We start from the raw sequence: 15,730 nt of genomic DNA, 5'->3' as shown, positions 1-15,730 counted from the left end.
GTTATAAATTCTTCCCTTCCCTATAGAGCTGATAGGTAAACTATATCTTGTGCTCCTAATTTGCTTATAGTATCAGCCTTTATATCTAAATCGTGTACCCATTTTGACTTTATGTTGGTATAGGGAGTAAAATGTTGGTCTATGCCTAGTTCCTGCCATACTATTTTCCACTTTTCCCAGCACTTTTTGTTAACTAGTGAGTTCTTATCCCAGAAGTTGGAGTTTTTGGATTTCTCAAATAGTAGATTACTGTAGTAATTGACTATTGTGTCTTGTGTTCCTAACCTATTCCGCTGATCCACCACTCTATTTCTTAGCCAGTACCAAGTAGTTTTGATGATTGATGCTTTATAATGCAATTTAAGATTTGGTACAGCTGTGCCATCTTCCCTTGAATTTCTTTTCATTAATTCCTTTGATATTCTGAAACTTTTGTTCTTCCAGATGAGTTTTGTTATTGTTTTTTCTAGCTGTATAAAATAATTTTTGGTAGTTTGATATGGCACTCAATAAGTAAATTAATTTAGGTAGAATTGTTATTTTTATTGTATTAGCCCAGCCTATCCATGAGCAATTGATGTTTTTACAATCCTTTGTGTCTGACTTTATTTGTGTGTAAAGTGTTTTGTTACCCTGCTCATGTAGTTCCTGAATTTATTTTGGCAGAGAGAGACTCAAGTATTTTATATTGTCTACAGTTATTTTAAATGTAATTTTTCTTTCTATCTCTTGCTTCTGGGCTTTACTGGTTATATATAAAAATGTTGATGATTTATCTGGGTTAATTTTATGTCCTGTAACTTTGCTAAAGTTGTTAATTATTTCAAGTAGTTTTTTAGTTGATTCTCTTAAGTATACCATCATAGTGCCCTCTCCCTTCTCCACAACCTTACCTGAAGGCTGATATGATTCTGGCACAGCTGAGAATAGGAAAAGGTAGAAACAGATAACAAATGTGTCCTGATCTCATATCCACCCCAGTTCAAAGGATCAGATGTATTCAGATATGGAATTTGTTCATTTCCAGAAAACTATTCTGTTCTCTTTCTCTCCCCTCCCTTCTCGTTCCTCTGCACCTTCCCCCAGCTTCTCCAGAACTTCACTTCCTGGGCAGAGATTTTGGGGGAGGGGCAGGGGGAGTAGAGAAGAAGTAGAACCTCCCCTCCCCCCCAGCTAATTGAGAGTGGTGGGTTCAGGGCTGATGGGTGTGATAAAAGCAGCCCTTAGAAGCATTAACAGGCTTCTTGGAGGAATTTCTGTGCCCAGGACCCAGGACTTTGAAAACAGAATGGGGAAGGCTCTATTTTTCTAAGGCTTCTGGAAGCCCAGTCTTCTGTAGTCTGACTGTGAGGACAGCCAGATGGATCTTTTGGAAGCAGTTGCCTTTCCTTTCATTTTTTATACGCAAAGATGAAAGATTTCACTTTTGAAATGTTATGCTTTTAGTAGTATTCTTGTTTTCTTTTAAGGTATATCTTTTGGGGCAGCCAGACAGCCTAGTGGCTAGAGCACCAGACCTGCAATCAGGAAGACTTGAGTTCAAATGTGGCATCAGACACTTACTAGTTGTGACCCTGAGACCCATCTTTCTTCCTTCTGAGACATTACCTGCCATTTAAATTTTTTCCTGCTATAATTTCACTGTGATTCTCAGGAGCACTTGCTACGTGTGAGACCCTGTGGTAGATTCTAGAAAACAAGAGGAAACAATCTTTGCCTTCTAGAAGTTTATTTTCAACTTTTCCCTCCCTTAGTTGGAGTATAAACATGCCTGTGTTGTGATGATTTGGTAGCATTTAGTTAGGACAAAACTCTCATGTTCTAAAACCTGAGAGTGTTTTAGAACTGAGAGAATCTTTGAGGAGAAAGTTCTCTTTAGTTGGGACTAACATTTAAAAGCTGTGTATGTTGTATATATATCCATGGAAGTAGCCAAGCTAATCAGAATATAATATATTTCTCTGGGAGATAAGTATTAGCACCCTCTTTTATAGATGAGGAAGCTGAGGCTCCAAGAAGTGGAAGCGATCTGCCCAGGGTTATACAGATAGGTCTCCTGGCTCCTTGCTCAGTGCTCGGTATCCACTTCATGTTGTACCCTGAGGAGCAGAAGTGATGTTAAAGGTGTCCCTAACTTGGAAGGAGTCCCAGAGGGAACATCTGGTTGGGAAAATGGATGTGCATTCCAGGGACTGGGTGTCCTTATCCAGAGAGATACAGAGTGGAAAATGCCCTGGATTCCTGACTTCTCTAATGAGCAAGATGACCTTGAACAAGTTACTTCTCTCTGGCCTGGTAAAATAGTGGGAGGGAGGGAGAGGTTGAATTTCATGGTTTATAAGGTCCCTGCCAGCTTTGACGTTTTGTAATTTGGTTCTCCTGCTATATTTGTGTTTCTCTGCAAGGGTCCTGAGTAGGGGTTTCAGGGTGGAAGGGGGAATTCAGGAAAGATTTTTCTCCAGGTCCCCTTTCTACCCTTCTTATTTTCTTCTTTCTCTTCTCTTCTTCCCTCTTTCCATGCCTTCTCAGCAACCACTTAATAATCCCTCCTAACCTTTTCCCATTTGATGTTCTTAATATGCCATGCATCCTGTCAAGGCAGCCTCTGGGGCAAACTTGGAGTGGGCATGGGGGATGGTACCTGAATCTCACTCCAGTCTGGGTGAGCTGAAGGGAGCTGATAACTGACATGGCATTGTGACAGCTAAAGGTGTCATCTGCCTGAGCAGGTTTCAGAAAATTTGACTATAGTTTCCACAGTAACAGTCCAGGTTCTCAGGATCTGGGCTCACTGAGGCAGCAAAGCAGCAACCTATTGGTTGACTCACAATTCTGTATCACTCTGGGAGGAAAGGTGGGGGAGGTGTTTGAGCGTGTGTATGTGTACTTCATACGAAATAATTTGTACTTTAATAATGTGTTACATTTAGACTAGGCGGTGGCAGCCTCTTTAGTCTTGAAGACTCTCAGCAGGGATAAACTGTTAGAAGATGCCACTAACTCCCTTAGCAGAGGCAGCAGAACAGAAAAGAAAGATAGAGAAAAAAGAAAGGCCCATGGTCAGCAGGCTAGAGAATGCCAACAGTTAGGCAGTGTCAGAGGCAGCTAGGTGGTTCTGGAGTTAGGAAGACCTGAGTTCAAATATGGTCTCAATCACATACTAGCTGTGTGACCCTGGGCAAATCACTTAACCCTCTTTCCCTAAGTTTCCTCATCTATAAAATGAGCTGGAGAAGGAAATGGCAAAGCACTCCAGTATCTTGACCAAGAAAACCCCAAATGGGGTCGTGAAGAGTCAGACACAATTGAAATGACTAAACAGCAACAATTGAGTAGAAAGAACACTGAACCATACTCAGAAGACCTGGATTTATATCTTTGGTCTATTGTTTTTTAACTGTGGAAAAGGTACTTTAATGGCCTGGGCTGGATTTTCCTCATCTGACAAGTGGGCATGATAATATTTGCGCTCCATACCTCCTAATTCAGTGACTTTAATGTATGCCGAGCATTGTACTGAAAAGCTTGGGAAAAGGTACATTTCTTTCCCTCAGGGAGCTTATGATCTGTTCTAGGGATGATATATGTTCATGATTTTAGATTATAGTTGTGTTACATAAAACAGGTTTAAACAAAGGGCCACTTGGTTCTTCTGGAGGGAAAGAGTATTGTTAATTGTATCAGGTAAGGCTTCCAGGGGAGGGGGCATTTGAGTTGGGTTTTAAAAGACGAGTAGGAATTTGATTGCCTTGGGGCAAAGTGGGGAAGGAGAAGTAGAAGAAAGAATTCCAGATAAAGAAAATACCAGGAGCAAAGTCCTGGGAGGTAGTAAGGTGTAACGTGTTGTATGGAATGTAATAAGTAGTCCAGTTTAACAGGAGTGTAGCATGTGGACAGGAATACCACAAATTAAACCTGGAAAAGTAGGGGGACATTGAGTTGTGGAGGGCCCTGAATACCAGTGAAAGCAGTTTGTATTTTCCTTGGAAGGTGATAGGGAGCTGTTGAGGGTTTGGAGCACAAAAGTACTGTAGCTTGAATGAGAGGCTTCTATATCTTGGGGCAGCTGAATGGTATAGTGGATAGAGCACTGGGCTTAGAACCAGAAAGACTCATCTTCATGAGTTTAAATCTGGCCCCAGACACTTAACAGCTGTGTGATCCTGGGCAAGTCACTTAACCCTATTTGCCTCAGTCTCCTTATCTGTAAAATGAGCTGGAGAAGGAAATGGCAAACCATTTCATTACATCTGACAAGAAAACCCCAAATGGGGTCACAAAGAGTCAGATATGACAGCAAAATGACTTAACAAAATAGCTCTCTGTTGCTGTATTGCTATCAGACAGGCAGTATGGAGGCAGTGTGGTACAGCTGGAGGAACAATGGTCTAAGAATCAGAAAACGGGAATTCCAACCTTTGGTCCAACATTTATTTACTCCTCTGGGATGAATAACAAGGGATGATCACACTTGTGTGACCTGCCTTTCAGGAAGCCCGAAAGCACTATAGAAGTGTGAGGGTCTTGTCAGCCCCAGATCCATAAGTATCAGCAGCTGCACAGAGCCCTGGCTAGTGCCATGTGTCTTTTCCCTGAAGTCTTTATTTGTTCGTTGTGATGACTGCCTCTCACCTGGGGGGACTCTGGCCACCTTTTTTTCTTCTGGGGCTCAGGGTAGTTAGATAAATAACCCTGTGGTGACTAAACTCATTGTTGCGGTTTTACCTCAAGGTCTGGCTCTCCTTTCTAAGCTTGACTTCAGGTGACAGCACCTGAAGTGGTAGATCCTGGGGATGTCAGAGTGGTGGCAGGTGTTGCCTGTGACAAGTGTGTACCCTTAGGCAGGGCTCCTGACTCCAGGCAAGCATTCTCACCATTTTACTGCTGGATTCTACTATGTCCCAGGAAGAGTGCCGAGTGCACAAATAGATTCATTCTTTGAGGAGTTTAGCTGAAAAGATACACTCTCACTGAACTCATGAATGGAATCACAGAGCCCCCAAGCTGGCAGGGACCTCAGTGCTGATCTCACTCAAACCCTTCTGCACCATCCCTGATGGGCACCTGCAAGACCTTTTAGAGGAGACCTTAATTTTTCCCAAATTCAGCCCATTCTTTTGTTGGACAAGTCTTATGATAAGACTCATATAATCAGTTTCTTCTCATCCATTCTTTGGGTTGTTATGCAGTCGCTGTTTTTCACTGTTTGTACTAGTGTCCCTCATAGAGTTTAAGGGGGAAGGAGGGTCAAGGTCAGTGGAATGGAGATTTCGTGAGGTTCTGGGTTCTAGTTCCAGTTATTCCACTGACTCAGCAGCATAGCCTCAGTGAAATCGGACCGTTGCTCCCAAGTCCTCTAGACCTTAGTCTCCCCATTTGCAGAACAAGCAACAGGTGCTCTGCAAGGCTCCTCTGTTTCCACCATTCTGTTACACCAAGAAGCCAGGCCAGTAAGGTTTCCGTGCTATAGAGGGTTTGGTGTGAAGGTGGCCACTAGAGGTCACTCTCCCCTCATTGGTCCTCGAATGGGGCACTGCATTGTGTTAGCTGATCAGGTTTTGAATCCAGACAGCTCAGGAATGTTCTGTGGCTTAGAAACTTCTTATCAACTATTGGCTCAGTACCTTGTAGCTTTCAAACCAGGCCTCCAGAGTGGCTGTAGGGCTGTAGTCCCTTGTTTACTTTTTATATTTTCTCATTCTTTTGGTACTTCAGTTAGAAAATTAATAATAACACCTGTTGGACAGACACATTCGTAGTGCCCTTGGGACTAGTAAGCTTTATCACAGGCTTTACCATGTGTCTTGATGTTGAACCATATATTTTCCTCTTACCTCATGAATATTTCTTCAGTATTTCACTAGGGTGTGATTCCTCCCTTGAGCAGTGTAGATCACAGTGCCTATCTGCCATCTTGGCCTGTTCCCTCTGTCCGTACCCACCCCTAGATCTCCCATGACAGGCCTCTTGTTTCACGAGTGAGGAGATGGTATCATAGTAAGGGAACATGATGTGCAAACTCTCATTGAAGTACGAGGTCTCCTGAGTTACAGCCCAAGGGTCATCCCTTTATATAGACTCCCTTCATCAAAACTCCTCTGTAAGTCACCCAAAGATGTGGATGACTGATAAACTGATAATCCCTTAATGTGGAAGCACACACACACACACACATACACACAGCCTAGGGTTTTTTAATATTTTAAAGGAGAGCATAGGTAATAGAATAAACCCTATTAATCCAACAGGACTAGTCTCTATTGGTGACATTTCATGAAATTGATAACAAGGTAGAACTGGAAGGGAGCAATTTTGGAGTAGAGGGTTGTTTTTAGGTAGCCACCTCCCAGACTATAAAATGTAGGTGACTCTACAAAAAGCCCCACCTTCTGAAGAAGAGAGAGTTGGCATTTTTCTGATCCTAGCAGGATGCAGGTGATCGCTGAGGGTCAAAGATTTAGACCTGAAAGCTTATGGTCAAGTTCATGGTGAAAAAAAGAACCTGGGAGGTCATCTCAATTAACCCCTTCAATATATAAATAAACCAGTACCTGGAGTGGTGCCTGGCAGTGCTGGGATTCAGGAACAGACCCTGGAATTGCTACCCCCTCACCGTGGCCATCTTTAGCCCAACAGAAGCTCTAGAAACAAGAAGTCATTTCCAGGAATCCCTAGTCCTGTGAATGGTCAGGTGTTAGGGAGGATTTCTCTCCATATTTCTGCCTGTCTTGCTCTAGCTCTTGGCCCTGACTGGGAGCAACCAGTGAAGTAGAAGGGGAGAAGATGTCCTTCTTACCTGGGATGCCTGTGTTTGGAATGGGGCAACAGTCTTACTACACCCCATAGGAAAAGAGGTGGGCAAACCTAGTGGAATGGAAGAAAAAGAGGCTTGGACTGGATTAAATTAAAAGTAAAATAAATATTAATAAATAGCACATAAATGTACAAATCTTACAAAACAAAATGGATAATTTATGTTTCTATAAACAATATAATAACAGAATAAGCTCCATATTGATGGTTAAAAAGAAAAGAGAAAGAGGCCTGCTCTGTGTTCTTGTCTTTGCCATTCCATCAACTTGCTGTGTGAACTTGGACAAAACACTTGACCTCCTTGGTCCTTGGTTTCCTCTTCTGTAAAATGGGGCTTAGGATGTCTACCAGCTTTGACGAATGAAGATAAAATGGGATAACTCTGAAAACCTTTCTGAGCTGTAAAGTGCTGCACAGCAGGTGTTATTATTTGAAATGAGCCTGGGGGCTTGCCAACCACTAATCTATGTGAGTTATGGGGCCACTGTTAGCTGTCATGTTAATGAGAGCGCATTAGGGCAGAGAATAGTCCTCCAGGACTATTCCTCATGAGGTCACAGTGCTTGCCCCTCTGGTTACAGCCTTGTCTTAGTTAGCCACAGCAGGAGCTGAGGCTGTTACCATGTAGCCTTCCATTAATAACATGCTAACCCTGTGCAGATTAGAAGCCTTTGTTTGGGAGCTAGGAGTTTAGCTCCTTTTTTTATAGGATCTCAGCAGTAGGCTGGATGTCCTGGTCTCACTAGTGAAGTCTGAAAGTGTGATTTTTGTTCATGGATACAAATTGTAAAGCAAAGGTGCTACATTTATCATGTTATTCTTCTGAGCTCGAGGATTTGCATTAAATTGTAGCACCAGGGATGTTTTGTGGTATGGTGGAAAGAGCTCTAGATTTAGCCATTAACCAGTTAGAAGATATGAGTTTCAATTCCACCTCTGCCTCTTGTTATCTGGATGATTTGGGGCTTGTTCCTTGGCCTCTCTGGGCTTCAATTTCCTCTTCTGTAAAATGAGGGAGTTGGACTAGATGACTTTGAAGACCCATGCCTGCCCTGAATCTATGATCCTGTTAATATTAGAGCTAAAGAGGACCTTAAAATATAAAACAAAACTGGAAGAGACTATAGAGGTCCACCCCATCCACCATTTTGCAGAACTTACTGAGGGCTGCATTTACTCCCAAAGGTCATATGTCTTGCTCAGGTACACGTCTAAACAGCTAGCTTGAAGCAGAGCTTAGAGTTTAGAACCTAGGGAACATGCTTTTATATATAGATTAGTGCAAATTCTTCTTACCTGGCATTCAGAGTACTCCACATTTTACCTTGCCCTGCTTATCCAAACTTCTCTCAGTGTATGGCACCATGGGCCCCTTCCCTTCTCTGCCCTCCTTCCCAAGCTGTTCTTTTTCCTGTCTCTTTATCTGTTAATACTCAAGTCAAAAGGGATATGCCATTGTCTCACTCTGTCTTTCCCTGTCTGTTTCTCTACCTTCTCCTTCCTTTACCCCTCCCGGAAATCTAAGTAACAAGCATTTATTAAGCACCTGCTATGAGGTACCAGGTCCAGTGTTAGAGAAAGGTCTTCAGCCCTTCAGTCACCATTGATCTCTTCTTTCTCTGAAGTCCTTCCTGTTGTGGCTTGTAAAGCCGTATCTATCCTGAGTCTTGGGCCTTTGGGGGGGCTTCCAACTCCTCCTCACACCCTGAATTGGAAACCTTGGCATTTAGCCTTCAGGGCTTTTGGTTTCGCTTCTTTCTATACTGTACTCTCTAAATCTCAACCTGAGGGTCCTTATCTCAGTCTAAGGTTGCTCTTGGTTCCCAGGGTTCAACGATCTACAAGACCTAATTCCTAATGACCTTTCCCCCCTTTTTTTTTTGCACTGCCACTACAGTTGGCTACCTGGTCAAGGCACCTTCTTTTTTTCTTTCCCTTCAATCTTTACCCAGTATATTTTTAACATTTATTACAAAGAGATTATATAGTAGCACCCCAGGATAAAAGTGCAAAAAGCTTACCTGGTCCTAACCTTTCTCAGGCTTAGTTTCTTATCTGTAAAATAGGGTTAGTCTAGATGACCTAGTCTAAGGTGGCACTAAAACTCTGTAAACTATTGTATTTAGCTGTTATATTTAGCTAAACTATTGTATTTAATTTTCAGGCCGTGCTTGGCCTGTGATCCCTTCCAGATCAGGAGATCCATGTCTCTGTTTCAAGTTCCTCGATGGTTCAGAAAAGAATGTCATCTTTCATATCAGAATACCTCTGTCATCTTGGGGATTGCTTACCTGGCTGCTTTTGATTGAGTTCATTTTTCTGTTCTGTATTCCCAAGCTTACTCTTAGCCAATCAAGAAGCCTCCTCTATTACATGGCACTCCAAGATTCTCCAGTGTCTATATCTCCATGACCCTCAAGGAAAAAACAAGGATATCCTTCCCATCCACTGCCCATTCCCCCTAAAGGAAAACCAGGGATATTCAAAACAATCATAACAATGTTCCCCTTGTTTCAGAAAGTCTGAACAATCCAATCCAGTATCCAAATGATCCTCATAATCTGCGAAAGATAATATCCTCCTTTCCACAATAATAATACCACATTTAACTGTTTTTACATTGTTTTATGTTTGCTGACCCAGTCTCCTCAATCAGACTGTGAGCTCCCTGCAAGCAGAGGCCTTGTCTTCTTAAAGATCCTCCATTGAGTTATGTACAGCACCTAATCTCTTAGCAAATATTCACAAATGATATGACTAAAGACTGAAGGGTGGAGCATTCACTTATCTTTCTCCTTTCTGTTGTTAATTTCCAACTTTTTAGGTTCTCTAGGTAACCAAGGTACCTGAGGCAGGAACAGACTGACCTCTGGATTGTGGGGATTGGGAAGGGAGGTATGAGTACAGTAGAAAACTGGAATTGGGGCTAGAGAGGCATCAATGTCTGACCCCTGTGGCAGAGAATTTATAATAACTGAGGAAACAACCTGAACTATGCTAAATGGGTTAATGGATTCTTAAGTCAGTCCCCTGAATACAGGGGAAGACAGATTTTTATGTATTAGAAACAATTGGGTAATTAATTGAAAGAAAACAATTAACAGGAAACAAACCAGGATATAAAATTAGGTAACCTGATTTCTAATTGGAAAAAAAATTAGAGGCTTTCCAAGTTGGGAGAGAGGAAGAGTGAGTTTTAGTCAAGTTAGGAGAAGTTGAATGGATTCTGAGGACTTTCCTTTCCCAGAATTGGGAGATGCTTAATTGCATCCACCTGCATGTATAAAACAATAGACGGCTTATACCATCTAGTTTCCCATGGATGATTTGCAGAGAAACAAGAAGATGGAGGTTGACACATGTGGTAACACAAGATGGAGTCTTTTTGTGAGATAGAATCTGATTGGTTTTCTCAGTTCTTGCACCAAACCAACTCCATTTTGTAACTGATCTTCCCTCTGTCTCATCACCCCAGACTTTCATATGGCTTCTTGATGAGCAAATCTCTGCTATATTCCTGATGGATACTAACTCTAAGTAGGGATGAAGGATTACTACACTGGATTCTTAGGCCATCAGGGAAGAGAGCTTGGTCGCTCCTGTTTTCTCAAGATGTGATGACAACACTGACTTCTTCTCCTTTGTCTCTTCTAGGACAAGCAGCTACGAATCTTTGATCCCAGAACAAAGCCCACTGTCTCTCAGGTATGTATATAAGGATGGTGCCAGAGATAGACAGCTGGAATGCACTTAAGGCATCCTAGTATATCATCATTATATACGTGAAAAAACTGAGGTCCAGAGAGGTGGTGACTTCATCAGGGATTCTCATTAAGAGAGCAGAGCAGGCATTCAAGACTCAGGTCCTCTGGTGTCAGACGTAAAAAACCCTATAATCTCAGTCAAAAGGATTTAAATGGCAGTCTCGTTTAGACCACACCTAAACAGGAACCTGTTGAAAAACATCTCCCAACAAGTGGTCCTCTAGGCTCTACTTAAAGAGGGAGAAGCCAGCAGTCAGTCCTACTTTTAGGTAGCTCAACTAAGGAAATGTTTTTGTCATATTGAACTTGAATCTGTCTTTTGGCAACTTTTACTCATTGGTCTGGGTACAGAATTAGGAGCAGTGGGCACTCTTTCCTTTATCATGGCCTTGGCTCAGGGGCCTCTATAGCTGAATGAAGCTGCTGGGAAGGGCTTGGATATCACTTCCCAGACACTCTGGGCTGCCACAGGGGCAGTTGCTCAGGTGGAGGAGGTAAGATGGTGTCACCCAGACCGTTAGGTGACAGTGGTTAGAAGCCATTTCTGGGAAACAAGTAATAACAAGCCTGCTGCTATGTACAAACCTTAACCACGGGGTGGGGCGCCACCTCTAGCTTGGCTGTCCAAATGGTATCATTAGCTGTTTCCTGTGGCTTGAGAAGCTAATTTAAATGCTGAATTTCTCTTCTCCTTTGTCCCCTTAGCATAGTCTTGGGGACAGGGAGAGCTTGGAGAGGAACAAACACACACAAACATCCATGACATTTGTCCCCAGACCTTTCCAGATTCTTAGCCTTTGCCTCTGCCTCTTATATGATCACAGCTGTAAATCTGTGACAGGCTGTCACAGGCCTTAGATGTAATCCCTTTGCCTTATTTTAGATGAGGAAGCCGAGGCCTATAGAGATTAAATCTTTGCTTAAAGTCACACAGAGAGAGGCTGGATTTGAACCCAAGTTAGTCATTCAATCAAGAAACATTTACTAAGGGCTTTCTGTGTGCTGGAGCTGGGGAGTCAGAGCCCTGTTCTTTTGGTCTCCCTTCTGTGCCTATATCCCCTCCCCCAAGTAGTCTCTGCTCTGGAGGTGTTGGGCTGCCAACCTTCCTGTATCTGCCAGTGTGGTCTCAGTCTTCTTGGGCACTTACACTTAAGCCAGGTGATGGAGGATGTTGAAGTCCTGTAGCCTAGATTATGGCAAGAGCTCAGGCAGTAACGGGTAGAGGGCATGTCAGCAGAGGGGAAACTAGCCGCCTCTGCCTGGGGTGGCGCTGAGGGCTGCCCTGACACGGAGGACAGCTGCATCATGGGTGCCAGCCAGGGCAGGTCTGGCCCAGGGAGAGCAGGCTGGCCGAGAATGGGAGTTAGCACAGCTCTCGGGCTCTGTCAGGAGCACAGTAAGGAGTGGGACATCCCTTGGTGCTCATTGGGCATTTGAGGACTCACTGCAGAGGCCAGTTGGAAACACTACTCTGGGAATCAGAAGACTCCAGATTGGTGACTAGACACATACCACTTCTCTGAGGTTCCATTTCTTCATCTGTATAATGGAGATAGTGAGGTTTACACTCTCCACCTCGTAGGGTTGGCATAAAGAAAGTGACCACAGTCCTGTCAAAATATGAACAGTGATGAGGAGGAGAAGGAGGGCACATGAAAAGTCTGAAACTTCATTTTGCCTAATTTCCCTAGAGGGTCAGTGCCAGCTAGAGCTGCATTTATTTTCTTGGCCAGCCTCAATTTACCTCCCTCCCCCTCCCATTTCAGCCTTTTGTTTTTCTTCTGAAGTCTTCCTGACTCCCTGGAGCCAGGCTGTCGAGCCCAGGAGCCCTGGGGGTAGGAGCAGGGTGACTGCCCCCAGAGAGCCGGCTGTGAACCAGGCTGTTGGCAGGCTTGTTTGAGTGGGAGAACAGATGTGTCTGTAGCCACTTACCCTGGGCCAGCTGAGCCTTCAGAGACATGAGCTGACTTTTCCAGCAGTGATTCCGACACCATCACCTCCTTGCCAAGAGCATTTGGCACCTTCATAATCCTGCCCCAGGCTTACTCAGTCCCAGCACCGACCTAATATCCAGCTCCTTGACAAATGATGAGCCTGTAAGGATGTAGATAAAAGTCCTGGTTTGCCCAGGAGAGGCCTTTCCAGTAAATTTGGCACAAGTTGGGTACCCTAGAATCTCAGAGTGGGAAGGAGTCTTGAGGCCATCCAAGACAACTAGGCCTGACAACAGCTTCTGCTAGAGTCAGAGAGTCACCTGGTCCAGAGATGGTGAGCATGTGCCCCCCCCCCCCCCCCAAGGGCAGCCCAAACTAGACTCAAAAGTAATTGGGAAATACTTAACAAAATACAGCAAGATAGAAGAAAACAGAGGGAACATTGCATTTTAAAACGAAGTCAAAATTAAGTCAGTGTGCAGACCGAAGGGATCCTGACGTGGTTTAGCGGCTTCTGTTTGTTTTCTTTTCTTTTTTTAATATATTTGTTTTCAGTTTTCTGCAATCACTTCCATATATCTTAGACTTTTCCCCTCTCTCTCCTCTACCTTCCCCTTTCCTTCCCCCATCCCCGAGACGGCGTACAATCTTATATAGGTTCTACCCATACATTCCTATTAAATACAATTTCACCATAGTCATGTTGAATAGAAGAATTAAAATGAATGGGAGAAACCATAAAACAAACAAACAAAAAATGGTCTGCTTCATTCTGCGATCCAATTCCATAGTTCTTTCTCTGGATGTGGAAAGCATTTTGCCTCAAGAGTCTATTGAGAATTTTTTAGGTCCTTGCATTCCTTTGAAGGACTAAGTCTACCAGAAAAATTCCTCACACACTGTGGTCGTTGCTATGTACAAAGTTCTCCTCGTTCTGCTCCTTTCACTCAGCATCAGTTCATTTAAGTCCTTCCAGGCCTCTCTGAAGTCTTCCTGTTCATCATTTCTTTATAGCACAATAGTATTCCATTACATTCATATACCACAACTTGTTCAGCCATTCCCCAATTGATGGGCATTCCCTTGATTTCCAGTTTTTGGCCACCACAAAAAGAGCTGCTATAAATATTTTTGTACACATGGGACCCTTTCCAATTTTTATGCTCTCTTTGGCATACAGTGCTAGAAGTGATATTGCTGGGTCAAAGGGTATGCACATTTTTGTAGCCCTTTGGGCATAGTTCCAAATTATTCTCCAGAATGGTTGGATCAGCTCACAGCTCCACCAACAATGAATTCCAGCTCTCTCACATCTTCTCCAACATTTATCATCTTCCTGTTTTGTCATGTTAGCCAATCTGATAGGTGTGATGTGGTACCTTAGAGTTGTTTTGATTTGCATCTCTCTAATCAATAGTGATTTAGAGCATTTTTTCATATGATTATAGATATCTTTAATTTCTTCCTTTGAAAACTCCCTGTTTGTATCCTTTGACTATTTATCAATTGGGGAATGACTTGTATTCTTGTACATTTGACTTAGTTCTCTATATATTTTAGAAATGGTGGCCTCTGTTTCTTTTTGAATTTGGTACTAGTGATCTTAAACATCTTACAGGTGAAGAAACAGTGACCAGAGGACAAAAGTGATTTGTCCGAAGTTACACAAGAAGTGATGGGCAGGGTTCAAGATCAGCTTTTCTTTTCTTTTATAAAATGTGTCCTGTTCTGAACATAGTGCTGTGGATGTGGTTGGCCCAGGACCAGGCAGAGCAGGACTCTCACAGTAACATCCTTTTTCAGAACAAGGCCCGGTAGTCCATGAATGATCACATTAGTCTTTTGGCCTGCCTCTCAGTGTACTTGTAGCTCCAACCCCTCAGACCTTTTTCATCTAAATTATCAAACCTTATCATATCCCATCTTTGAGTCTGATGTTAAATGCAGATACTGTGGGAGTAGTAATGCCTTCACTCAGCATTTATCAAACTCATTTGACCATGGAAACTTTTGGACTTGAAATATATTGACATAAGTCATAATAACAACAGCTTACATTTATTTAGTGGCCTTAAGGTTTACAAGGGTGCTTTGCATAAGTGGTAATTCCAGGTCTGGGATTTTGACATATCCTTGGAACAGAGTCCAGGGGTGAGAGAGAGGGAAATTTTTTTTGTGGGGGGGGGAGGTGGAGGGAGACAAAGCTAAGGAAAATTAAGCCGATTTTCATGCTGAAACATTTTAGCATGTATTTAGCATCTTTATAGTGCTAGCATTGACAGCTGTTCATAGAAGCCCTAGTTGCATTGTACAGAACACCAGGGGGGCCACGGTGCCTTAAGCTGTATGTTAAGGACTTAGCTGCAGGATAGGCTGAATGTGCTTTCTTCAGGGTGGAGTAGAGTATGTATAGGCAGGAGTAAGGACCTCTCAAAGACAGATTTTGCAGACTTTGCCATTCTGTTTTTCTGACTGTTGAAAGGTAGGGGCAGTGGTGAGACCTGGCAGACAGAGGATCATAGAAGCCTGTTTGTGGCAGTGTGGTGGGTAACGGGGAGAGAAGGGATTCTGACTTTAGGAACAAGAAGTTGGGGTTGAGGGGGGCACAAGGCTAGTTGATAGGGGAAAGCTTTTCAGGAATGAGACAGGTTAGGTACCTAGAAAAGAGAAAGCCAGGCCCTTGAAGGCTGGCAGGGTGCAGGGGAGGGAGTTTCCTGCTGATAATTCTTGTGGCCTACAAATCTGTCATTAAGAACCAGTTCCTCTGGCTTACCAGAGATGGGGAGCTATAGCTCAGATGTCCTCAGATCACATACAGGGAAGTTGAGATGTAAAAATTCCCACCTTCTACTACTCCCTACCTCACCTCTCCCCAGTACCACACCCCCTAAAAAAATTAACCTATAAAAAGCTGATCTGCACAAGAGCCCCAGCCCCACTCAAGCACAGGATACCTTCAAGGGTCTTTGCCCACAGAGAGACTTACATCTTGTCTCTCCAGAGTAGGTTTGCCTGCCCTTCCTTCAGGAGGGGCTTCCTTCATCTCCTGAAGGAGTCCCTCCAAAGGCCAGCCCCTGGTGTTTTACAGTAATGGGACATACTAGAGATCAGCAGGGAGCTCTAGCTGAAGGGGACCTAAGAAACCACCTAGTTCAGCCCCCTCCTTTTATAGGCCAGGATCAAAGGCCCAGGAAGGTTATATCTTTCCTGAGGTCATAC

General features: G+C 43.3%; 1 protein-coding gene across 3 annotated transcripts in view; it reads left to right on the top strand.

The window, feature by feature from the left end:
* The window catches only part of CORO7 (coronin 7), a 125,771-nt gene that overhangs the window by 38,773 nt on the left and 71,268 nt on the right, over window positions 1-15,730 (top strand). For all 3 annotated transcript variants that reach the window (XM_072603376.1, XM_072603370.1, XM_072603361.1), the window contains one exon: window positions 10,468-10,518. In XM_072603376.1, the coding sequence (XP_072459477.1) occupies window positions 10,468-10,518 (51 nt within the window). The remainder of the gene's footprint in view (window positions 1-10,467; window positions 10,519-15,730) is intronic.

The sequence above is a fragment of the Notamacropus eugenii genome, chromosome 1, assembly GCF_028372415.1.
Source record: "Notamacropus eugenii isolate mMacEug1 chromosome 1, mMacEug1.pri_v2, whole genome shotgun sequence".
NCBI classification, from domain to species: domain Eukaryota; kingdom Metazoa; phylum Chordata; class Mammalia; order Diprotodontia; family Macropodidae; genus Notamacropus; species Notamacropus eugenii.
This window is presented reverse-complemented; position numbering and strand designations above follow the sequence as displayed.